This window comes from Varanus komodoensis, unplaced genomic scaffold (assembly GCF_004798865.1).
Source record: "Varanus komodoensis strain SLA01 unplaced genomic scaffold, ASM479886v1 scaffold11, whole genome shotgun sequence".
Lineage (NCBI taxonomy): Eukaryota > Metazoa > Chordata > Lepidosauria > Squamata > Varanidae > Varanus > Varanus komodoensis.
The window spans coordinates 2,112,421-2,138,732 of record NW_025335317.1 but is presented as its reverse complement, the minus strand read 5'-3'; the positions used below and the strand labels follow the sequence as shown (position 1 = coordinate 2,138,732).

General features: G+C 47.0%; 1 protein-coding gene across 1 annotated transcript in view; it reads left to right on the top strand.

Annotated features, from left to right (window-relative positions):
* The window catches only part of WDFY4 (WDFY family member 4), a 127,819-nt gene that overhangs the window by 28,376 nt on the left and 73,131 nt on the right, over positions 1-26,312 (top strand). The window contains exons 18-34 of the mRNA XM_044420053.1: positions 971-1,189; positions 2,656-2,834; positions 4,468-4,699; positions 6,003-6,220; positions 6,621-6,732; positions 7,995-8,185; positions 9,007-9,159; positions 10,056-10,129; positions 11,118-11,279; positions 12,189-12,280; positions 13,209-13,308; positions 14,836-15,041; positions 16,273-16,442; positions 17,515-17,640; positions 18,831-18,992; positions 20,070-20,273; positions 20,932-21,052. Of these exons, the coding sequence (XP_044275988.1) occupies positions 971-1,189; positions 2,656-2,834; positions 4,468-4,699; positions 6,003-6,220; positions 6,621-6,732; positions 7,995-8,185; positions 9,007-9,159; positions 10,056-10,129; positions 11,118-11,279; positions 12,189-12,280; positions 13,209-13,308; positions 14,836-15,041; positions 16,273-16,442; positions 17,515-17,640; positions 18,831-18,992; positions 20,070-20,273; positions 20,932-21,052 (2,721 nt within the window). The remainder of the gene's footprint in view (positions 1-970; positions 1,190-2,655; positions 2,835-4,467; positions 4,700-6,002; positions 6,221-6,620; positions 6,733-7,994; positions 8,186-9,006; positions 9,160-10,055; positions 10,130-11,117; positions 11,280-12,188; positions 12,281-13,208; positions 13,309-14,835; positions 15,042-16,272; positions 16,443-17,514; positions 17,641-18,830; positions 18,993-20,069; positions 20,274-20,931; positions 21,053-26,312) is intronic.

The following is a 26,312-nucleotide window of genomic DNA, read 5'->3' as shown; positions in this document are numbered from 1 at the left end:
CACCGCAAATATCTGCCTTGCAGGCAGCCATCTAGTGGTACTGGGGGAGACACAGGCAGGCACAACGGACCTCCCCCCCCCTCCACACACACACACAAAACCCAGGCAAGACACAGGGAACACCCTGCAAAACAAAATCTAAGCATAACACACACCACCAAAACCAACCAATAAAATAAAAGCAACTAATGCAAACACGCTACCCATCCCACAAACAGAAAGGAATCGAGTAATACAGACGGTGCAGGAAAAGTGCTTCACCTCCCTTTCTGGATTCCCTCCCCCTGCTCTTGCTTTTGACTTCTTACTCTTCCACCACTGTCTTACCAGTCTGGCACCTGCAACCTTTTTCTTTTCTTAGGTGCCTGGCACACTTCAAATTGAAGCTGTTGGCTGCAGCCACGCTTGAATTTTATTTCCTAATAGTGCCTCTGGGTCTCTTGGAAACAAAGATGTCTTTGGAAGTGAATTCCCTCAGTAAAAATAATATTTAAGAGATATTTTTGTGGAATACCTAATTGCAGTAGTAGCAATCGTGAACATAACTCTTCTGTGAAAAGGAATCAGAAGGGACCGGGCGGCTGCGGAGGGTCAAGGAGTGGTCCACGCACATGGTTGTGTACATGGGTGCCATGCTGGGGAACTCCGACCTGCTTGAAGGGAATCTTTCCCTGCCCAGGGGAAGCTTGAGTGGGCTCCTCCAAGTTTCTTTTAATTTCTAGCCCTGGAAGGACTTACTGTTGTCATTCTATTGCTCGTTGTATAACTCTTAGACGGTTATCGTGTTTGCAGAGTATGTTACATGCCCTCCATCAAACCCTTTACCTATGCTAGTGCTGGAAGTGAGGTGCTCTCCCACCATGGGGTAGCGATAACGGGACTTGTCTGCTTGTTTTCTGCCCTCCGGAGCTGGGAGGGCCCAGGCATGTGGCTCTCCGCACCTGACCCACTCATTGCTTTCTGGCTGCAGGTTCCAGAGAGTTCCCCCCGCGGGACGGGCTGACTTTCTGCTCCTGGTTTCTGGTCAGCAGGATGGGCTCTGCTCATCAGGCCCACCCACTGCGCTTCCTCACTCTGGTGCGCCACATGGCAAGGACAGAAGAAGAATTTGCCTGCTTTGCAGTGAGCTTTTCTCCTACTGACTGCTGCCTGACCATCTCCACTGAGGAAGTGCCATGTCAGCCTCTCGGTAAGAGAACATTAAAGAAACTGCCCGGCTGTAACTGCGTGGATCCCTGAGACCTGGTGGCATCTGGTTTCAGCCCTTCAAAAAATGGCTTGCTGGCATTTTCAGACAAACAGCAAGCAGGCACCGAGGGCTAGCTTGTCTTCCAGCAGGAGGCGGGGCCTTATTAGTGCTGGCTTCATTTGTAAGGCTATTCCAGCAGTTTCTGGCAGGCTGGGTCTGCTTTGTGATTTCTGATTTTCAAGCCCAGAGCCAAAGCCATTTCAGGCAGGATAGGGAACAAAAACAAGCAGGCCTCCTTGGGCGTCGGAGTGCTTAAAGACACTGCTTCCCTCATTGTCGGCCTTTCGTAGGCGTCCTCCCCCAAGGTAGATGGAAACGGAATGCCCCAGGGCCGGGTGCAGCACTCCGATGTGGCATTCCTTGCCCACACGCCCCTTTGCCACGCCGAAGATCCAACAGCAGACAGCCATGGTGTCCTGGCAGTGTTCCCGAGGGAAGCTGGAGGGAGACGGAAGAATGAGGAAGGGTCCCTCTCACCATCTGGGAGGGAGAAAGTGAGCTATCAGGTGGAGAGGCTTCCCTTCCCCCAGCCCAGTGTTTTGAGGAACAAAGTTTCAAGTCCTCTTGAAGAAAGCATCTGGAGACCGCAGAGAATATTCCAATCGGGCTATTTCACCAGGGTCATCAATGCCCTCAGTTCTTACCAGAGCTAGGCTGGATTGACTCATACATGGAATTTCATAGTGAAAGGTGCTATTCCAGGGAGCTTAGTTTTCTCCAAAAAGGGGGCACTTTGAGGATCCCATCTTCATCATCTCGGAGTGCAGGATGCAGAATAATGGGCCCAAGTTCCAGGAAGCCAGACCCAGCTAGACATCAGGAAGAACTTCCTGACTGTTAAAGCAGTATGACAAGGGACGCGCGAGGGAGGTTCTGGGCTCTCCCACAGTGGAGGCATTCAAGATGCAGCTGGACGGCCCTCTCTGCTCTTCCGGGATCCCATGACAGGCAGAATCTGAACTTGCTGGGCACAGCTCTATAGCTGCTGAAGATCTGGATGGATGATTGGACTTCTGCACAAGAAATAAGCTGCTGTTCCCGGACCAGCCATGCAGCCACTTTCTATTCTTGGAAAAATGCCCAGCAATGTCATGTGTCGCCCTGTTGGAAATGTGCATGATTGTGCTGTGCGGAATGCCATTGCATGTGGTCATGGGCAGCTGTATGGGCTCCGTCTTGAGACCCTCCTCTCTCAGAAGGCGTGCATCAAGCGGAGGCGCATTGCTGCCACTGTGAAATCTCCCATCCGGGGAAAGGTAATGGGAGTTGAGTCCTCCCATATCGCCTGCTCCTTTCACATGATACCCAAGCCATTCCCTTAACTAGGTGATATTTCACAGGAACATTCGGAGTTAAGGTGCTCCTTTCTTCTGCCTGTTACTCAACCCATATTTGTGCTGTTGCAGATGCTATGGAGCCAGAAACCGAAGGTGTCCCGTCCGTTCTGTCTCAGGTCCAGTTCAGGTGTTCCGAGCTGCTTGTGACCGGGCAGTGGCAGCACCTTGTGGTGACAGTGGCAAAAGAAACGAAACGGATCTGTACCACTTCAGCCTATATCAACGGGCGCCTGGTTGGCTCTGCGAAGGTAATAGCTTGACACCTGGGTCTGGGACCAGCACCCTGGTGCACGACTTATTTATTTATTTTATTTATGAATCAAAAGCTTTTCTAAGCTGCCCACCTGTAGCGTCTCGGGATGGCTTACAATAAAAAACAATCTCTTGTCTTCCTTTTGATTTTCTTTGCTTTGTTAGGCTCAAATTACACATTATGCAGATTTTCTTACTCCAGAATGTCCATGTTTTACTGCAAAGATAAGCAACTCAAAAAGCTCATGATTGCAAGCCGCTGCTCATTGCACAATTCACTGAAGAAGTTTGTTTTATAGCACACAATATCGGATGAATAAGGCACCTGGTCACCACATAAGCTCTGTTACTGCTGTAATATCAGTCTCTGCCCCTCTTTTTCTTTAGTATTAGAACTGGAACTAAGAGGGTACCTTATTTTGCTCACATGCCTTGACTACACACTTCAGATGAGCGCATGCTAAGATAACTATGGGAGAGGTTATTTTCTTTTTAGTGTCAGGCAAAACCCTTTTTATTTCCCCTTATTTCAACGCTTAACTGATTTCAACTGGGGTTTTAGCATATCAGTTGTCGGATGCTGTAGAGTTAGTTTGATTGTAATCATTTTTTGCAAGTCATCCTGAGATGCTTGTAGTGGACGGGCTAGAAAAGCTTTTAATAATTAAGTGGGTGCTAAGATAACTGGGGGCTTTGTTTTACCTTGAACTCTCATGGGTTGCCTCTGCTTGTGGCTGAGCGCTTCCTGGCCTTTGATGGGCCTCTTGGCTATCGCCAAAGCCCCCAGCCCCTCCCACACAAACTGGCTTCCCAATTCGGAGCGAGGCCCGGGCTGAGCACGTCCAGGGGGCCCAGGCTCAGACGCAGAATTCTAGCAGATCTGGGAAAATGGTGCCTCAGGTTCGGCTTATCACGACCGAGGAGCAGGAGGTGCTGGGGCTCAGCCTGGGAAACTTTCGGTTTAGTGTGCTTCAGGACATGGGGAGCCACCGAACAACATGCTGCAGTTCCGTGCCTTGGTCCTGGATTGCCCACTCGTTCAGGCTAATTTTTCATACCCGAAGACAGGAAGGGACTGCAAGAGAGTTTCCTGTTTTCTTTCATTTCTGCTTGAGCATCAAGGTCTTCATGCGCGCTTATGCTTCTTGTCTTGTTTGCATCTGGCTTCTTGATCGTGCTTCCGCGGTCACCTCGCTGTCCTAACTTCGGCCATATTCTTCCTCCTGGTTTCTCTTTCGGTGGCAACTTGCTCTTTGATCCTGACTTCTGCTCTTTCCATCTCTCCTGGTTCCCCTCTCCTGGCTCATTTTAGGCAGGGTGAGGTCTCCTTGGGTTGAATCACAGTATAGTAGACTGGAAGGACCAAGAAAGCCACTGGATTCAACCCTCTGGTATTGCAGGACACCAAGTTACACCATCCCACTCAGATAACTGTGCAGACTTTTTCTGAATGTCTCTGATGAGGGAGAGCCCACAACTTCCCCAGGTAATAGGCTCCATTGTGAGATGATCCTATTAAAAATAGAAGAATAGACATCTGAGGGAAGGCTTACGGCTCAGTCTTCTTCCTAGGTCTTGGATTCAGGCAGAGATTACATTCCTTCCTGCAATTCCTCTTCTCTGTTGCAGATGCAGTATATCCAGCCCCTTCCGGGGGGTTTTGTTTCCATGGATCCATCTTCCTTTGTTGACGTCTATGGATATGTGGCCACCCCACCCATTTGGAAAGCAAAGTCTTCCTTGACGTGGCGCCAGGGGCCTCTGTATTTCCTCGAAGAAGTTATCTCCATGGATGCTCTGCTGCTAATGGTCAAGCTTGGGCCAAGATACTGCAGCAACTTCCAAGCTGTAGAGCTTAGAGGTAAAAGAGCGCTTCACCCGCTTTGTGGCCATTCCCTTAGAGGCTTCGGTCAAGAGGGGCAGCGCTCCATGATGCTCTCTTTATACACTCGGCCCTGTCTTGAAAAGCACGCGCATCTCACTCCCTGCCATGGAAGTGCTGCCCTTCTCTGCTTTGTGCTGGATCTTTATAGCAGGAAAAGCAAGTCCAGCTGAGAGAGGCCATCCTTCTCTGCACAACTTTTGGAACAGGGCAGGAAATTGAGATCCACAATCTTTGGGACTTCAAGAAGAAACAGACATAAAAGGCTGGTTCCAGTTGGTTTTGGCCATAAATCATCCTGAGCCACTCTGAATGATACATATGTATTAGAAGGGCAAGGCACTGATTCTCGCAGAAATAAACACGTCATAGAATCCACTGTAGCCAACTGCAACATCCCAGCATACTCACATCCTGCATCTTAATTCTCTGACCCTAATATGATGTGGCTGGTTTGAAACATGCATTTTAAATAAATGTCTATATTCCCCCCTGTTTGCATGAAGTAGTCACATTTCAAAAATATGAATTCAGTTTTGGAGCTGCTAGACACATAATTTTTGTCTTCATGGAGAAAATTTATATTCTAGCCAACCTGATGTCCTCCAGATGTTTTGGCAGTAGATCCCATATTCTCCCGGCACTGGCTTCGCTTCCTGGGGTTAATAGGAGTTGTATTCCAGTGTATCTGAAGGATGGTTCCATATTGCTGATTCCTGCTCTCATTCATTATCAGAATTTGCAATCCATCCTGGATTTCATTCTGGGTGTTTTTTGAACATCTGGCGCTTGTCCCCTTTCAGACTTGGACGCAACATTGGAACACCTAATCTTTGCTCCTCATGTTGCCCTGAAGACCGACATGCTGGAGGTCTGGAGAGGATGTCCAAGTTGCTCTATTTACACAAACGAACCAGCAAAATTTGCCCAAATAGTGATGAAGGGCCAAGTCCCATGATGTTACCCTGCTTTATGTGAAGTTCCAATTTTCATTGGACATGCATTCAAAAAGACAAATGTGGTCTGTAAATTTGAACAAGCATCGACACAACCCGCCATCATTCTAGCTGCTGGGATTCGGGAGGGCAAGGCAGGAATTGCTCTCGTGACATAGCTTATAACTTTCTTTTGTCCACATATTTGTCAATCCATGCGGACAGCGGAAACTTTATTCACAGGAAAAATACTGAATGAAGTTGGCCCTATAGAACATTGCCTCAGCCTTTGTGATGGGAAAGGATGGGATATTTGCAAATAACTGGCATCGCATCGTTCCTTCCAGAATCAAATGAAGCCACCCTCCCTGGCTCTCACAGTATCCCTCCTCTTCCAGCCGGTCTTCCTGTAGGAGCAGGAGTTCCTCTCCATGCACGGACAGTGACCCTGGTATCCCAGGAGAATATTTCATTTGGAATCAGTGTTATGAGCTCATCCTATACCACGGTCAAGGATATAAGAGACTGCTATGGGGAAGTGGACGGCCGCCTCATAGCGAAGGAGGTAGGCGGATGCTTCTTCCATTGCACCTTTTCTGGAGAACGTCCAGTGGTTCATTTCTAGTTTACAGCGACTTGTTAAGTGAAGGGAGAAGGGATTCCTGCCCGCCCCCTTTCCCTGCTGCCAAACCCGCAACCGTGCACTCGCCTGTGCTGCTCTCGGGGCCGCTTTCACACACCGGTGCAGAGGGACGATGGGGCCTTTGAGTCTAGTGTCCTTCCATGGCTGTGTGGATTTAATTTGGTTGTTAGGGCAACGAGTCCCTTCCAGCTGAGCTAATCAGGCCAGGCTGGGTCAATGCGCCACTTATCACAGTCACATAGCACGGCGTGGAAGACTTTTCAGAATTGCTTGACCATGTAGGCGTCTCTCCTGCCATGACTACATTTGCCAAATTTTTCAGCTGGGGCTTTCCTCTCGTGACGGCACGACACCGGTTTTCCTGGTGCAAAATACCGCTGGAAAACTTCCTGGCACCCTGAGGACCATCGGAGCAGTTACAGTGGGCCAAGATGGTAAGCAGGGAGGATGGGCCTGAGCGGGAGAGCACGTGAAAAGGTATACTGAAGGCGAGGCGGGGATGCAGGTGAACGGCAAAGGACTGTGTCCTGCAAGGAGGTTGTGGTTTTTAATGCGTGGTCTATGGGGTGTTTTCTTTTGCATTGTTGGCTATGCTTGTATTCTGTAAGTGTCCTCTGAAGACTTGCTGTAACTGAAGGGCAAAGCATGCCTGCCTTCAATTTACTGTGGGGCAGGCACATAGCCTTCAGTCTGGACGGGGATCCTCATATGGAGGACAGCCTTCCTTACTTCCCAGTAAGGGGCCTGAATTCAGATTGGGGGCCGTACACCTGCAATGTCCTTTGCAAAATACCAATGCAGGATGCGCTCGAGGGAGAAGAAAAACGACCTCTGTGGCACTCACAGGCCCTGCTGTGCTCGCCAGTCTGGGCTGAGGTGCCCGTTGAGCTCTTTCTGCCCACTCCAGGTGTTTGAACCGTTCCTCCGTTCATGCATGTGGGCAGGGAACCCCCGCTGGGAGATGGCTGGCTGCAGCCAAGTCTAATCCTCACCAACGCGCTCTTGGGGGAAGGGTTAGGGTTAGCAACCTGCACATGACCGATTTTTGAATATGTGATTGCTCTACTGTGCTTGTTCTCCCCGATTTGATATGCATAGATTCTGATTAGTGCTTGTGTCATAAATATTCCCCATGGTTTGAAGAAACTTGTGGATTGTTTGCCACAGATGCATGACTCCCAAGGTAAAAAAAATCCTTTTAATGAGCATGCATGTGTTTTTATGGTTTTTGTACAATTTTATGGTTGTAACCTGCCCAGAAAGCCATGTGGCTAGTGGGGCAGGATAGAAATCTAATAAATTTGCACATGTCTCTAAGAGAAGCACATTTGGTGACAACCTAGAGCAATTATTTGGATCAAACAAATAAAAACTGTACTTGAAATGACAAAGAATGTGATCTGCTGTTACACAGGAAAGGTAGAAATAGCTTCTTCCTGTGTTAAGATGTGACTATCGGTTTTGCCTTGTATCTTTCCTTTAGTGAGATTGCTCGAGAGGGGCACCTTTGAATCCTGCCACAGAATTTTCAATTTTTTTATGTTTTCCTAGCGGCCTTGCATCGCCTCTGGTGGTTTTGAGCATGCCTCCAAAGAGCACACACCTGCTCCCCTTATTCTGGTTGCATCCACCTTGATGAAGCTGCCATCTTCTGCAGACCAGTTGCTGACACAGGGTTCTCTTGCAATCCTCACAGGTACGCGGGTGTTCCAGTCCTGCCCGGCAGCTGTTAGCCTCAACTACATCGGGGGGCCCGCAGTTCTCCTGGGCCTCCTTGCGGTGGCCTGTGATGACCACGCGGTGTACGCTGCCATCAAAGTCTTGCACTCCGTCCTCAGCAGCAGTGCCATGAGTGAAAATCTCATGAAACACATCAGTGGGTACCAGGTGAGATGCTAAGTCTTTTCCCACCATCTCTTAAAATCAACTGGGCTGAAACATCAAGAGATTTCCCCCCAAATGTTTATTCTTAAAATGAGAATGGGCAGCTTATAATTCTAGAAATGCACCATTTGGATACTCCTGTGGGGTGGCGGGGAAGCTGAAACTTGGATTTTGAGGCTTACGTGGAGTTTTATTCCAATGTGGATGGCCACATTCTTTCCTTCTACCAGTTTGAATGTTGATCCAAATATGGAATCTAGAATTCTGGACTTACACATTCCAATGAAATATCAGCAGGATTTTCAAATCTTCTATGTTTTCCAAGCAGCCTCGGATTGCCTCTGGTGGTTTTGCTTCCAGGGAAAGCGTGGCTTGATCTAAGACCCCCCTTGTTCATCTTTCCGTCAGTCCAGGGATTCTGCAAAGCTCTCCCCCAGCACTGTGTTTTGAGTGGATCAGTTTTCCTTTTACACCCTACACTGGGAACCAACAATGCTAATTAAAGCCATTTCAGTTCCACAATAAAATGTAGAAAAGCCAAAGGGCTGTGGAAGCTTCTGCAAGGCCCTGATCATGCAGGCAGGCCAAGTGCCCAGCATGTCTGTTCTCACCTGTGGTCACACAGACAAATCCCTCCTTTCTGTTCAGTGTGAGGAGACAAAGAAACAGTGACATAATAAAAGAACTGAGCCGTCTTGTCTGGTGCAAGGACGTCAGTGGAAGAAGCTGGGTATTGAGGGCTCATCAGTAGTAGCTGGGAAAAACATTCCCCCTTCTGTATTGTGATTCTCCGTGTGTTCTTTTATCCGCCACCTCCCATGCAGATGCTAGCATACCTGCTGAAGAAGAAGACCCATTTGTTAAACAGCAGAATTCTGCAACTTGTCCTCTCCATGGGGGGCATTGCAGAGACCTCTTTGGACTCGCCAACTATTAAAAATTCGGGGGTGTTCCGACATATTATCTGCGACTTTGAGGTGAGGATGGAAAAGTGCTTTTATGATATGTTTTTATGGTGGTATATGTTTGCCTTGCATACAGAGAAATGTAACACATTCAAGGGAGCTGCATGAGAACCCGAGATGGGCCTCATGGGGTCAAGATTCAGGACTGCAGTCAGAAAGAAGCCTGCTGGATGTTTCTCTTCCTTGTTTGTGCACCCCTTTTCACTGGCTTTTGAAGAGGAGGAAAGGTGGAAAATCCATGGCCCATAAAGTGCGATTTGAAGGAAAGCTTGGTGATCCACCATAGCCTTGACCACCTTGGAGTTAGGCAGGGACAGATGTGGAACTAGGTGGCTTCCCCGTGAGCGAGGGCAGTCCGAGCCTCTATGGACATCCCTGCGTGCCGGAGGAAGTGGGGAGAACAGCCTGTCTAAGAATGTCCCTTTCCCCTGAAGGATTGAAAAGGTGCCCAAGCCCTAAGCCCACCTCACCACACCCCACCCCGCATCTCTTTAATGGTACCAGCGGTAATGCTCAAAAGACAACGTTTCTCCTACTTCTTCCAGTAGGTAGCAATACATCCCTCTGAGGCTCACATTCAAATATCCTGTTGCCAAATTAAATTGCAAATCGTTGGCAGAACTACTTAAAATGTGAGTGGTTTAAGTGAATTCTTCTCAAGCATTTTTACATAGCAAAAATACTTAAATATTATTCTGTAATGTATCTTCCAAAATAAAGATGAAAAGGCAGATACCTCTATTTTTGCCAGTTGGGTTTAGGACTGTATATAATAGTTCTGCCATGGAACTTAAGTAGAAACAGGGAGCAGTGGCAAGTACGGATCTGAGTCTAAGATGGCTATCTAGCTTATGCACAAGACACAACATTTAAGAGTTCTGAATGTTCTATTTTCTTTTAACTTCCAGATTTGGTGTCATGCTCCCGAGAACTTGGACCTTTGTCTCTTCACATACCTCATGGAAATCCTAAAATCCACAGTGTATGCATGTTTTTGAGCTAAGCTGAGACAGTCTGGATGCAGTGGCCAAATAGGCACTACAAATGTTCTCAAACAGAAATGTCTTAAAATCCCGCAGTCATTTTTCCAGTGACATAACTTCCTACACTCCATTTTCCTCAACCTTAATGGAGTAATGGCAGGGCAGGGGGTTCTTTTTACCTTTCATTTTCAGAGCAGGGATGGACATAAGAGACCATTCACCAACTGATCTGGATTAGATGAATTAGTTGGTATCATAAATATGCTCTCTTTAAAAAAAGGTAAAAGAAAAATAAGCTTCAGTTGGATGCAGAATAGCAGCTGCAAGGCCTCCATATCTGGAGCAAGGTCCTATGCCAGTATCCTAGCACAATTTTCCATTCCCAGCACCGCACCCGGGGGCAAACAGCAGCCCAGGAGGTATTGGGCAGGAACCGGATTGGGCCCCTGCTGTCAGTTTCTCTTTCGAATTAAAAGTGGCAGCTTAAGCATGCTTTTTAAACATAATGTTTGTTCTAATATGTAGTTTTGCTCTTAGCTGGACTTCATAAAACATACCCTTAAGTGCTTAGTCAGCACAACCCAGATTGGTTGTGTATTAAGTGCCAAATATGCACTCAAGCTTTGTAAACAGAAAACATGTCGGATGCCATTTCCTTTTTATTAAAAGGCCCCCCAGGATTTTGTTAATGCCTGTTCCTGACTTTTATAAGAAAAGCATTTATTTCCACCAATATGTGGCTCCAGAAGTCAATAACTGTGTTTGATCCGAACTGTCCAAGATGGGTCACTTCTTGTGGGGGTGAAGAGCAAGAGGGGAAATGAAGACAACGACTCTCCCCTTCTGGCTGATGCTGAAATCCCATTGATTGTCTGTTTGAATAGGTTGTCACTGCGATGCCAGAAGTCCAGAAGCAGGGAATGATCCTGTCCCTTCCCACTGTTTCCTTTCCTGAGAGGCTTTTCTTGATCTCTCTGTCTGCTGCAGACCAGGGAGCTGGAATGCGGAGGTGGTGTCCCGGACGGAGGTCGTGCCCAAGCTGCTCCTTCTCTTCAGTGACCCTGAGGTCACGTGCTCTCGCATCAGCCGCATCTGCGCAGTCCTCTCCCATCTGCTGCAGAGATGCTTCAGGATCACAGATATTTTGTGGTATTGCTGTTGATCCAATGCACTGCACTCCTGAGGAGAAACCTTCCATGTGAACCAGGTCGAAGGCAAAGCTTTGCCCTCGCTGTGCAGCCTTTGCTGCAGACTGCAAAAACAGGTTGTCCCCCTTTGCATCAAGCCCTGGAGCGGGCCAAGCGCGCTCGCTGTGCTGCAGGAAGAGTGGGAGGAGGAGTGCGAACCTGTGTTGCTTCAGCAGCCAGGCATTGTCCCATCTTCCCCAGCACTTTGCAGTACAGCAAAGGAAGGAAAGTTGCGCCACCCAATCCCTTGGGCGATCGGGTGTCCTTCACACACTGCCCATGGATTGCATGGGCGATTGGGAAACAGCGTGCGCCTTTCAGCATAGTGCAGAGTTCACTCTTCATCGTGGGGAAGGCAGGGATGCCTTTTGATCTCCCGTAAGCTGCTAGGATGGCAGGAAACACCAGGCAGACCCATCCAACATGGGATCAGTTTGAGGCAGGAGTAGCCAAGCCAGGTGGGGGTGGAAGCAAGTGGGTGAGAGCCACAGGAGAGGGGTGGGGCGCCACAATGAGCCAAGCACAGCGGGGGGGGGGGGGGGGGGCAGCCCAGGGGGAGGATCTGGGGCAGAGGAGAGGGGGCGCTCGGTAGTGCGGATGTGTGGTCACTGGGCAGGGTCAGGGGTGCAGGACACGGGAGCGGAGGGCAAGTGCTGCCTCCGATCCAAGGCTTCTACCCTAGTCTGCCTCTTCAGACAGCAGCACACCCTGCGACGAAAGTGGGTCCCACGTGGCAGGGCTCTGCCGTAAAGAGCCGCCATCTATCCAGACTCGCTTCCAGCAGCGCTGGGAGGCTCACTCAAAGCGTTGTCGGGGTGCAGCTGGAATGGCGATGGTGCTGAAACTCTCTTTGTTTTTCTTCCTTCGAAAGGACCAGCTTGTTCTTGGTTTACACCCTGCACCCTTCCTCTGTGGATGAAAATCAAATCTGCCTGCATAAGACCCCAGAAGCGCCAGGAGACGGTAAGGAGAACGCATCCCGTTGCGCCGTCGTGAGGTTGTCTGAACCGTCAATGTGGCCTGGTTGCCCAAGGGCGGCCTGGCACGGAACGGCCGTCTCCTGGCCTCCTGCCTGCCAGGCTACGGAGCAAGTGCTTCTGCGCCCCCAGTGTCATGAGTGGCACAGCTCGCCCTGCCCCTCCTCCTCGTCCCACCAGGTGTTTCGGCACGAGCACTGTTGGGAAAGGAGGGCTGCTCCACTGGAAATGCTCCAGGCTCAGTGGAAGGACACGATCCCCCGTCCCAAGCGTCACGGCAGGAGTCTGTCCTAAGCGACCCCCACAGCAGGAGCGGGAAGCACCCTTTAGTGGCCAGGGCAAGCTGCCCGCCCCCCCGGCAGGTCCTTCATGGGTTGGATGAGGCGGTGGGCATGGCCGGCGACTCCTCACCGCTCCCCTTGCCAGGTGAGGCACGGGCCCCTGTTGTGGCCCTCCCTCGTGGCCGGCCGTGTCTTCCGCTTCATTGCTGCATTGGGGCACGTGACTCACACACAGGTTCGGCCCGCTCTGGGAGGCCCTGCCCCTCCTGGCGTTGGCCAGGCCCCCTCCTATCCGCTACCCCTCCTGATTGCCACTCGATGGTCACCCGGGGGAAGGCCTGCCGTGGAGCAGAGGCAGCAGCTGGCGGACCTGGGGAGCGGAGGGAGACCCTCCGCGGGTGGGTGAGGCTCGCTGGCTGGCGGCTCCTCACTCCTGCAGTGCAGGACTGAAGGCACAGAAACCGTGCCTCTGAGCGCACTCCTCTGAGGTGCCGGGAGTGTGTCAGCTTTAAAACATCTCTGGTTCTCATTCACTTTCCACCACTCACGCACCAGCGGGACAACAGGTTTAAGTGGGACTGATCATCAGGGCGGAACATCACGCATCTCCCCTTTGTGTTGTCGGACTTTTAGACTCAGGTCAAGCATCTGGGAAAATGATCTGGCTACGGAACCGGTTACTGAATGTGCTGCTGGATGTGATGCGCTCAGATGAATGCCATGTCTTATCCGAGTAAGTAGGACGGAGTGCCAGGATGGCAGTGACCTTTGCTGGGTTTCTCTGCAATCCAGGACTGACTCTTTCTGTAACAAGCCCCAAAGCAGACCTGTGGCATGTGCGAGCGTGTCCAGATGGAAGCGGTGCTCGCTTGCTTCCCCGAAGCTCACAAGGCATGTGGCATGTGGAAGTGTAGCCGGAGCGGCCAGGAGAATGGGCAGGGAGCTTGGGAGAGGGCTTTGCCATGCGAGGGAGCTCACACAGGGGCCCTAAATAGGCACGTGGTGGCTAGGGAGGAGAGAGGAACAGCGTCAGGAAGGAAAAGTAGAGTGGACAGAAGCAAAGAGTGGGAGAAAGACCTTCATAGGCAAGTCTGAAGGCGTTTTTCTTTCCCCTGTGTCTAGCACAATATACTTGAATGGGCCGCGGGTGTTTGGGCTGCCCAGTAACTGCTGTGCTCTGACTGCACAATTGTCAGATCCAGAGCAGAAGGTTCACAGAGGCCTCTGCCCCCAGGTCCTCGAGCTGCAGGCTTAAGGGGAGCAAGCCCCCTTGTGGGACACGGGCCCTCGCTTAGGGCTTTTCTCCAAGAGGGATCACCCTCAGGGGATGTCCACAGGCATGGGCTTGCAGCTTGCACCAGCCCCTTTGCTGGGCTGGTCCCTCTTTCCCACAAGGGAAGGCCTCTCTCAGATCGCAGAATCCTTGGAATGGAGCCCAGGAGAGATTTACAACCGGGCAAGATTCACGTTGGCCCTGATTTTGGATCTTGGCATCACATTTTCTGCTGTCCTGTGTGGCTCTGTTTGATTTGTGTGAATGGAAAAGTGGCACAAACCACAAACAGTTGCACCAGAAGAAAAGGAACTAGAAGAAAAGGAAAAAGAACACACAAGTTACGTGTTTTCCAAAGCTGCATAATCCTCCCATTAGGTGAAAGTGTTAAATCGGGCCATTTTTCAACTTTACAATGGTTAAAAAGCCTCCTTTTCAGATGGAAGGCTTTCAGAATAGTTTATACACATCCAGAGCCAGGAGCTCCCTGCCTTCAAGTTCACCATTGCAAAAGACAAGGGAGATGAGAGAGGGGTGGCAGGGCAGGGAGCCAGAAGCTCAGTGCAGACAACTTTTTCCAGTTGCCCGGATGGCTGGCAAAATATCAGCCGAACTCAGATTTGCATGGCATCTATTCTCCATCTCTTCTTCACTGGCCTTTTCCTCTGTTTAGCAATTTACCTTCTTTCAGATCAAGCCTAATTTGACTCTTTTTCCAACCACCCCCCCTGCCCCAGATAAGGCTATTCTTAGAAGCATTTTGGGTGGTAGCTAGTAGAGGGAAGGGGCACCACGAAGTGGCTTCTGCCTCACTTCCCTGACCTCAGGCCAAGACATTTTTCTGAAGGCATTCAGGGGGCCGTGAACAAAGCATTTGTGAAGCCTGCAAGCTGTTCCAGGTTTCTGATTCCACTGCAAACCAAGTCAGCAGTGTAGTGCAGTGGGCAAAGTGCCTGGTGTCTTTTAACGGAGGTGTTCCCCATGCAGGAACCAGGAAGATGTGTTTCTGTGCATGGGACCGGACTGGTTCCTGATGTTCATTCAAGGCCACGTGCACTCCAGCTCAGTCGTGCTGGCAGTCAAGCTGCTGCTCTTCTTCCTGCACAACCGCACGCTCCTGCAGAAATTCAGAGAGAGCAAGATGGCCAGCACCTGGTTTGGAAACAGCAGGATGGGCCTGGATATTTTAATGGGTAAGTCCTAAGCACACCAAGCTCCAAGCAGAGTGCAGTGTGAGTGGATGCTTTTCTGTGGATCAGGGATCTAACGGTAGCAGGGTTGGAGTCCTGAGGTCAAGAGAGAGGAAGCCTTCAGCCAGGTGCAAGCTGGAGCTTAGCTGCCGGAAATGCCTTCTGCCACCCCTGCCCGGATCCTTGCCATGCCCCCTGTAACATCTGAAGGGAAACTCACCTGGGGGAGATGCAAGTTCTCAAGCCTGCACCTACCTCCGTGTGTTTTCTCCTTTGGCGAAAGAGTGAAAACATAGAAAATGAAAATGTTAGCTTGTGGTGATTCCTAGGACTTCTGACATGGAAAAAAGAGCAAGCAAGGTGGGGGGTTGACTTTTTTGTTGTCCACTGTGGTCACAGTATCATGCAATTATTGTGTTATTCTATTCCTTTATTAGGAACTAGGCCTGAAATATGGTTTTCAGCAAGCTAATGATAATATAATGTTGGACTATTATGATAAGGGTTGGAGGGATCTGTCGAAGTTGAGGTGGTCAGTTTTTGAGGTCAAGATCATCAAATTTCTAATTGGGCTTACAATTTTTGAAAGAATATACAGAAATTCGAATGCATTTTTCATACCATGATTAAAGTATGTTTGTGCACATTTTTCATATATGCATGTTATTGAAAACTTTTTTTGCTTTATGGAACATGTTGCAAGCCCAAAAATATGCTACAAGTTGTGTTCAGACCCATGTTTAGGTATAAGAAATGTGATTTAGGTAAATCTGTTGAAACCATCTTTTAATGTTGGTTTGTTAATTAGCATCTTGAACCACAGTTTGATCCTGGTTTAAGATTCTGGTTAGTAAACTGCTATTAAATCATAGATCTGTGAAAATAAGAGAGCTGTAATTTAAGCAGATCAGAGCTGAAGAAACAAGGTTGCCATCCATGAAGAGGAGGGGAGGGGTGAGGAGGGAGTGACCCTTGTTCCTAGGTCTTTTAGGAACCTGAGGACTCTTTTAGGATCTGGTAAGCTTCATGAAACAGTGAGCAAATTATGGTGTGGGGAAAGGTGCTCCCGATCTAACAAATGTCTTTCCATGCCTTTCTTTGGAGAACATCAAGCAAGGAACCTACAGAATTCCCTTGCTGAATCATTCTTCACTTGGATTTGGTCTGTCTGATCAATATTTTGAAGCCATTTCTGAGGAGTTTGGGGATAATTTTTTTTTCTCTTTTTATAAAGACAATTTAAAGAATGGCTCCCAGAAACCCGAGCCCAGCTTATACAAGAAGTCTGGATTTGTGGCTCTGAAGACATTGCTGAGCAACTGTATCCAGTCCCCCGAGGTCTACTTTCACCTGTCAGCACTGCTCCTGGCCACCCCAGGGTCTGAGCCACCGGTCGGAATCCAGGTGAGCCTTCTGGGAGTAACAGTGAAATCAACAAACAGCTGTAATCTTACCATGGCACTGGCTCAGTCATTGCTTGGGACTTGGTTCCACCCATTTCAGAAGCTTCGACAAACTAGTCCCAAACATTTGCTAGTTTTTGTCTTTTGAAGAGCACTTAGTGCTGATTTAGTGGTGCTGAGTTTTCTGACTCATGTTTAGGTCATAGTTACAGGCTTCAAGGAATTGTAAAGAGAAAGGATTCCCACCTAGCAGTGTGACGTAGGGCTGCAGCTGCTGCACAAAAACAGTAGCAATGGTAGGGCAGTAAAGGCCACTGTGACCCATAGACCAGCCCATGTCTTCAGCGTTGGTATATGAACTGCTTCCCATTAAATACTGCAGTGAGTGCAGCTGGCCAGCAATCTTGGCGGTGATCCCAGGGTCGTCATGACTGGATTCCGGAGATGGAGAAGCGGAGATGGGACTTTTGGGAATCCAGGGAGAGGCACAGGTATTGAAGACCCCTCACGTTCTCTGCTCACAGGTTTTCAGGCTAGCCAGCAGAGCAGAGAAGCCTTGGAAGAGATTGGAGGGGTCGAAGGAAGGAAGGAGGGAAGGAAGGAAGGAAGGAAGGAAGGAAGGAAGGAAGGAAGGAAGGAAGGAAGGAAGGAAGGAAGGAAGGAAGGAGAGCCACTGTGTTGCCCTGGCTCTGACCTCTGGGCAAGGCATTGGGAGAGACGGGCTGCCCAGTTAGAGGGCTTGTGTAGGTCAGGAGCCACCCTGAGGATAGAGCCCACAGAGTTAGTGAGAGGGAAGGATTTGGGGGAGAAATCCCCAGTTTGGGTGCAATTTTCTTGACATGAGCAGAGGCTAAGCGTCCAAACTTGCTTTTAGACTTGCTTCCTCTTGTACCTGCCAGAGTGTTTTTTCGGTATATGGAATTTACTGATGATTTCAGTTCCGTTCAGTCGGGTCTCCCTGCCTGTTTTACCAACGTGCACGTGCCATTTCGAGATTGCTGCATCCCACGTGGTGCTCAATAAAACAACATGCACAACAAGACACTTGCCCTTCACGGTATTCCTTCTTTCAGCCAAATCTGGACTCCATGTTGCAATGGCTGCTGCACAACCACCATAAGAATGCCGTATCCAGGCTCGGGTTGTGCCCGGAGGCAGCAGTTCTGCTGCTGGAGATGGTGAAGTCCATCCTGAAGCAGGTACGTGCCAAATTGCATATGGTGCAGGCCAGAGTTTGGCTGGTGGAAACACCTGAGTGCAACACACCTGCCTTGGCATGTGGGGGAGTCAGGCACAGGGGAGTCACCACAAGGTGAAGGCGCCTTGGACTCCAGCGGTTGGTCCATCAGTGTTTGCACACTGAGTTGGGTTCCATGATTCCATAACTTACAGCAGGCTGGAAAGTGTTATGCCTTGGTGTGGAAACGCGCATGGAGAGCGAATGCTCCTTGCCCTCAGCTCTCCTTTCAGCCTTGGGAGAGGTCTCTGTTTCCACCACGCTAAGCCTAGCCCAGGACACCATTCCCTTATTCATCTAATATTGTTCTTTTCTTCCTGTTGTTGTTTTGACACCGTTTTATCACAAACACTTTGAGGGTAAAGTTCTCCATTTCACCTTCTGCTTGGAGGCTAGGTAATACTTGACCCAAGTAATATTTTCCCATAAAAATAAAATATGGAAAATTGCAGGTACGCTTAACTGTCACAGTGCTTGCATATCATGCTCATATGCTTATCTTTTCCAGCTTATGGTAACATTTCTAGGACAACTAGAAAAGATAAGAATGGATGCATCTATTCTATCTGTGTGTTTTCCAAGCATCCCTTGGGTGAGATAATGGTTCCTGTGGAGACTTGATAGCACCTTTGTCCAGTAGGTAGCTCACAGTAATACATATATGACTTCTTGTGACATGATATTTAACTTGAGAAGTCAGATACTTCCCCCATGGTTCTCTTTCACACAAAAAGTAGCTTTTAATTCAAAGTTTGATAGATGATCATGATTGTTTCAAAAGAACATCAGTGTAGACTTTAGTTTTCCTTGAATGCAGATAATCTTAAAAATGCATTTTAATTATTTTAAAAATATAAAGTTTAATATTTGCAAAATTGTTAATATCTGCCCTGCTCTAGTTTGCATTGTTACCATATTTAGCCCTTTAAATATTTCTTATTGGTAGCATGCTAACAGCTTAATCAGTAATTCCTCCACTCCCATCCCAATCACATGACTGTATCAAAATGAAACAGTGGAAAATCAGCATAAACTGGCTGAGAAAAGCAGCTGCCCTGAGATGGTGACGGTGTTAAAGGCCCCTTGCATTGTATCCTGGCAGATAAATAAATTGTTCTTATCTTGTTGACTGCCTTGCATGTTGGCATCCAGATTCCAGGAGGCCCAGAGGATTCGTGGGAGATCACCTACCCAGGACACATCATGCAGTTCTTCTGCCTCATGTATCACAGCTACCCCCAGGATCCCCTCTGGCGCAACCCTGAGTTCTTCCAAGCATTGGCCTTGGCTGTCTTTCCCTCCACGGAGCCCCAGGTATGAGCTGCCAGCACGGTGCTGTTCACAAGTCCTGGGAAAAGGCCGTCAGGCTCCCAACACCCCTTTGATCCTGTTGATGGCCCTGGGTGAAGAGATCCAGGAAGTACGATGCTAACGCTTCCTCCTGGAGCAAATCAAGGCTTGCCTCAGGACCCTCCCAGAAAATGGCAGCTGCCATCTCCCTCGGTCCATGTCGACATCTGGCTGGAAGGCAAGATGGCTGTGTGCATGCGGCACATACCGCAGAAGGTTCTGCCCCTGCACCTCTCTGGCTCTGAACATGGTTGCCTTCCAAACCTCCGTGAGGAGCAGCAAAATGGCTTGCGGTTAAGAGACGCCAGATGGCTGAGAAGGCTGCATTCCCGCAAGCCTCTGAGCATAGGGTGCTGGGGTGGCCTCTGAAGTCCCAAAGAATAAAGCGACAGCACCAGGCGAACCTCCCTGAGTGTGTGTGTGTGTGCGTGTTTACATACACATGCATATACTGTATGTATACATGCTAGACTACATTGGCTTTCACACCGGTTCTCATTAGCAGCACACTGCGGAGTGGTGCTGGCGGTCAAGAGGTCTTCTTTGCCAGCCGCTGTTGCATGTACTGTATATGCCCAGCATGGCTTTTCCAAGAGGTGAAAGTCTGGCCAGTCGAGCCATTCGTGATCCCCTGATGTCTCCCGGACAACATGGCTTGCATTTGCTCTGACGTGGCTCCGGTTTTAGTATTTTAAAAAGTGGTTGGGTCGAGGTGGTCTTAGGGACCGCTTGTTCCCGGGAATGCATATCAGTTTCAGAGGACACCTCCAGGCGGGAGATCTGTGTATCGATCCCTGGAATGCTCTTCCTATCAGCATCCACATCTGTGACTTCCCCTGTTAGGAGCCGAATGCATCTATTTCAATGGACTTTTAATGTATAACATTAGCATATTCTGTGCTATTTTTATCCTGACAGTGTAAGTCACTCTCAGTAAAATTGTTTCTTCCATAGCAGCAGCAGCAGCAGCAGCAGCATCAGAGTGTGAAGAGTGAATTTTGCTGGCCTAACAAGCCACTGCTGTTTTTCTCACATCTGCAGGGCAGCTGTGAGAGTACCTTGTCCACATCTCCCAGCGATTTGGCTGCTACATCGCACAGTGAGGGGGTGACTGGACCTGCTCTTTCTCCATCGCTGCATCCTGCTAGGAAGCAAGTGTGGGACTTCATACGCCTCCTCCTGATGGAATCTCTGCTTCTGGGCTCGGCCAACAAGCAGTGGCATCCCCTGGAGTTTTTCCTTGAGGTCTCATCCATTTGGTGCTGTAGCCTCCCTCCTCAAGTTCTGTGTTGCTCATGGAATGAGGTGGGGTTAGGGAGGAGGGGACTGGCTTGAGGCCGAAGGCCCAGGGCTGGCGGCGCTCTAAGGCTGACATGATCTAGAGCGTTCCTCTGTGGTAGTCACGAAAGGGCGTTCCATGAAAGGGCTTCAGAAGCAGTGGGTGGGGTGGAAGAGGGTGCTAAGCTGTCCTCCTTTGCCACCATTCTGTGAAATCCCCTCAGCCATTTCCCCATTGGCTTGACTTCCAGGCTCAGGCTTGCTACCAAATGGAGTGGGATATCGCTTAGCAGAAGTTCTCTGGGGACCTTGTACAAGGCAGCATTTGGCCGTGCATTGCCCAGTGCAAACACCACCTTAGTACGGTCTCTGCAGTGAGCCATAGAATATCCGGATCACTGTTAGAGTTCTACCTGAAGGACAGGGATCTGATCTGATTTAGGATGGTAAAGTTCTATGCCGTTTCTCAAGAATAGGATGAGGCTGTTGACAGTCCAGTTACTGCAGAGTCTATTGTCCTGCACCATCTTTAAACAATCCTATCACATAGGCATGTACGGGAATAGCACTTTTCTTTAGGGTCACCCAGTGGCACTTCCTATAAATACTTGTTATTGCCATACAGGCTTCTGCAGAGAACTCCACCAATGAGCAGAAGAAGTTTTTCCAGACAGAAGTCTTGCTTTCCATCATGGATATCTTCCACATGATTGGCCAAGATGATGGGGAAACATCAAGTTTAAGAGGTGAATGTCACAAGTGACCGTTCTCTCTTGCAGTCTGAATCTGCTCCACAAGTAGAGTGAGATTCTTGCTACCAGTGGGGCTGAATGATGAGAGATTCGGAATTGATCAACGGAGGTACCTCTTGAATTCACTACTGCAATATGTAGAGATGGCAACTGGTTTAGATGGCTTTAAACCTAGATTAGACAACAATTACTGGGAGAAAAGGCTGCCAGTGGCTGCAAGTCTTGGTGGCTATATCGTGCTTTAGTGTCAGAGGCAACTTGCTTATTTTACACCAGTTTTGGGGGAGTCCAAACAGGACCCTCCGACTGCCCTCCAACCCTCCTCCTGGGTGTCCCATGGGCAGCCGGTTGGCCGCCGTGTGAATGGAATGTTGCGTCAGATGAACTGTGCCCTGACCTAGCATGGCTGTTCTTGTTTTGAATCCCCCTTCCTCTTTGTCTTTTTGTTTGCCTATTTAATCATGTTTAAAGCAGATATCATCAGGAACATGGCATTTATATTCAGTTCCTTTTTCAACTCATCTTTCTTTCAGAAATTTAAATTTCTTTATTAGTGATAAATCTTCTAGAAATAGTTAGCTAACCCTTGTTCCTGGACCTAGGATTTTGGATTCTCCAAAACTGCTTTCATTAAATCCTTTCACATATAAGTTTTAAATGTTAGTAAAATATCTCTCGATAAATCATGTTGCATGCTATTCTAGTTCTAAAATTGCATACCTCCTCTAATACAATTTTTCTTCAGTCAGTTTTGGAATTAAAAATAAGTAGTAATTTACAAATAAAAATAGTAGTAAATTGTAAATACAGGCGGTCCCTGGCTTATGAATGAGTTCCGTTCCTGAGAAATGAAGATTTGCCTTTAAGTAGAATTAAGAATTAGCACGCAAGTCAGGTCGTGGCTTGTTGGCCCTCCACGCTGGTCCCCCATGAAAGTGGAAGAACCAGGAAAATCTCTAGCAACTTTCATTAATAAGCATACCATAGTCCATGACTATACTATTTAATTAATTGAATGATGTTAATATTAAAAGACAATTTAAGAAAGGGACCAATAATAGGCATTAAAGTCCGTTTAACCATAGAAAAAAAATTTTTGAATAAGTTTTATTCTTAATAAACCTAACAAAGAAGGAACTAAAAAGTCATCAATCATCAAAAACATCAGACCTACTGGGTCAGCCCCCCACATTTTTTTCTTTTTATGTTAAACTATAAACATATTTAACTCTATGCATAGTCCCGTTTCTCTAGCCAATGATAAAAAGAGTCCCAGGTTTGATAGAAGTCTGTATCTTCTTTCTCCTTCAGAGACAAAGTCAATCTGTCCATTTCTGCACAGTCCAGGATCTTTTTTAGAATTAGTTCATTGGTAGGTGGCTCTTCAGTCTTCCAGTGTTGGGCAAATGCAATCCTCGCCGCAGTGGTTACACGTAGAGTCAAATACATTGCTTGTTTACCAACATCATCAGGTACAATGCCTAATAAGAAAACTTCAGTTTAAATGTTAGAGGTTTTTGTAACATTTCCTCAAGCCATTTGTGTATTTTAATCCAATACTTTTTGCCTTATCACAGGTCCACCACATATGATAGAAAGTACCCAATTTATGTTTACATTTCCAACATCCATTTGACATATTTGGAAACATCTTAGCTAACCTATTTGGTGACAGATACCATCTATAAAACATTTTATACAGGTTTTCTTTGTATGAGGTTGCTAATGTTACTTTAATATTTCTTTCCCACAGCTTTTGCCATTTCTCTAACTCAATATTATATCCAAAGTTTTGTGCCCACGTTATCATAGTTTCCTTAACCTGTTCATCTTCCATTCTCCTATCCAGGAGAAAGTTATACCATCTTTTAATCATTTTTTCATCTGATTTAAGAATCATGTGGTCAAATGCTGTTAACTCCTTATAAAAGCCCCACATTCTATAGTCTTTAGCATACCTTGATTGCATTTGAACCTTGTGCCACCATAGATAAATGCTGAAAATTCCCTATTATTGGAGGGAAATAATTAAAGACCAAATAGTCATGAATTATCATCAAATGGAATTTAAAATAAGCTAACAAAAATCTTGGTTAAATAAAATCCTAGCAAATAAGCACAAATAGATACTAATTTCTTTAAGTACCAATCTAATTTAATTCCCAAGAGCAATGAATGTGAATTATTAGGAATCTTTAATTATTTCCATAGATGTTAAAACTAGTTATTCATATTGACTAGTTTACTTAAAGGATTTAAAATTAAGAAGGAAGTAGCAATAAGTATTTCTGTTGATTAGGTCAACCAAGAGAAAAGGTAAAATAATTAGGCAGCAAGCAGGTATGAATCTTCATCTAGTTCAGGTAATTTTGACAGAAGAACTAGTAGTTGTTTTCTTAGTGGCATCCCAGATAATTTTGAAAACTTTTAACAGTCTTTGAAACTATATTGTATGAGTAAGATAGTTTTATTCAGCTTTTATATTATTCTTTTTAATGTGAATTTCAACAAAATAATTAAAATAGCTTTCATCGGATATGCATAAAATGTATATCTATGAGTACATGAAAATATAGCTATTAGTGAAAACGATTATGTATAAACTTCAAGAAAGGCAGAGTAATGTCCATATATTTGTCAATTTGCAGGAACAGTCTAAATACTATGCATTCAAATACTGAAAATTTTGTTAGATCCTCAATCCATTTTGTATCAGAAGTGGACATTTATCTTTTTGGTGTTGTAATATCAGTCTTTTAGCTGTCAAAAGGGCACGGAAAATCCATTTGCATTGTCCTTGCATTGACTTCACTGCAGCAGGTAAATAATTTAAAAGAACATCCACATCATTAAAAGTTAAAGAGCATCCTAATACTAAGTGTGTCTGTGTTCTGATCATTTCCACAAAAAGAAGCAGCTGCGACACTGCCAAAACATGTGTGGAAGAGAAGCAGAGGTGGAGTTCCACCTCCAGCAGTTGGCTGACTTAGGGAAAGCTTTATTAACAAGACCCAGCGCCGTCCAGAACAATGTAAAGGCTTTTGCTGAATAAAATATCACCAAACAGCCGTTGAGGCTGCTGGCACATATGTGAAAACAAACAGGACAGCTTGGTTCCCTATTCCGTTTCAGTTGAAGACCCTGCCTATCACATTTATTCACAGACAACTAGTGTTTATAAGCATGGATCGTGGTGGATATAACAGAGAAATCTATGAAGAAGAGTATCAAATTTATGAAAACATTTGCCAAATATAAATAGAGGATTATGGCATAGCACATAGACAATCCTTAGTGTAATATTCATTCTATTCATAGGTGTATTAACCTTATACCACAAACTCAGTGTAAGATCTATCTATATCACATGAAATCTTGTTATCCAACTCGCTCAAATTTAGCTCTGGCAACAAGTATTCCCAAATAGGTAATACAATCTGGGCATCATTCTTACTGCCCATCGTTGATGGGTTCCATTGGTGGAGGTTCTTCTTGATGTCTGACCAGAATCTGGTTTCCTGTAAGCTGAGCCCATCTTCTGTGTCCTGCTCCCTGGGATGATGGAGAAGGCACCTCATTCTCCTCTGTGTGACGGCCTTTCAAGTTTTTGAAAAGTGCTATCTTATCTCCCCGCAGTCTTCTTTTCCTGAGGAGAAACCTGCCCAGTTTTTTCACTCTCTCCTCACAGGGCTTTGTCTCCAGCCCCCTCTGAACCCGTTTTTCCATTTTTCTGCATCTTTCTTAGACGGTGGTGCTCAAACCTGGATGCAGTACTCAAGTGGGGTCCAAACCACTGTGGAGTAAAGGGGAGCTAGTACTTCGTATGATTTGGGAGTGATAGTAATGCAGCCCACAAAAGACCCCCCAGATTCTAACAAAAATAATGAATACATGCAAAGCTAAAAACAAAAAGATGTGAAAAGAAATTTCTGTCTTCCAGTAAAGGGAGCAATGAAATCCATCTGCCCCATTTCCTAATCACTTATCAAACACATACTTAGGTCAAAAGAAAATTGAAAAAGAAAAGGTATTTTAAAAATATATTTTAATTGCTTATTAGCCTATATAAGTATAAAAGCATATAAAATGATCTGAGGCAAGAAAAAAGAGGCGTGCTCAATTGATATGTGACATCCCCAGATGCTCAAAACATTATCTCATTGGACCGCATAAATGGGAACCAAACTCAAGACTTTCCAGCTGGAAGCTCAATTAAGTAATATCTACAGAGGTAGGAGCAGGCATGGCACACCACAGATTTTAATGCCTTTGAGAAATCATTCTTCAACCTGCCCAGATAAAAAATTGATGAACAATACAGAAAGCACTATTTGATATGCTATGGTAAACCAAGATTCTTAGATTTGTTTTCTTTTTTTGCCTTTGTAAATTGCCCTCTCTGACTTGAGACCCTTTTTTTGTATAATATGCACGGAGATATTCTTTAGTTGAAACTTCCTGCAAGAACATGACCCTTGCACAGAACTGGGAACTAGAGAAATCCATTCAATACCATCCTGGAAGTCTTATGGCAGTGCCAGTAATTCAGGCAGAAAATATCTGTGGCCCCTGCCAGCTGTCCCTGGGTGGGTTTTCTCAACATCCAAGGACAGGCAAATTAGGAGGCATGTAAGAGCTTTTCTTTCCCTCAGGAGCATCACGATCAAGCAGCCCCTTCAGAGCACGGGTGGCAAATGTACCACTAGAACAGAAACGAGACTGATCCAGGTGCAACAGCCTTAAACACATTTTAAGAACTGAAATGTAGGAAGAGGGACGGGCGGATCACTTCACGATCTGAAATTGTAACTTAACCAGAAGTTAGTTGTCATGCCCAGGTGCCGTAGTCATTCAGCTGTATATCTGCAATAGCAACCTAAGCGGCTGCCCTTCGAGGATCACATTTGGCTCATGAGTCAAAGCACACACCAGTGCATGCTGATTCTTTTGGGGGAAAGAACCTGGAAGCTCATTCCCTGACAATGCTGCCTTCCAGTCCTCCTGGCTCCTTGATGGTTGGGACTGGCCCAACGTACTGCAGCTGGAGTGAGCTGAGGAAAATGAGCATGGGTTAAGTCAATGGCTCCTGCGTGATCCTCGTGGAGCTTTTCTTTTCTGCTCATGGGACAAACAGACCGATTTGTTCATTTCCAACAATGCCAGCGCCCAGTCTGTCTTAGGGCACAGGGCTGCTGCAAAATACTGCAACTGCGATTTAAGAGAGGCTGTGGCCAACCGGATTAATCCCTCCCAC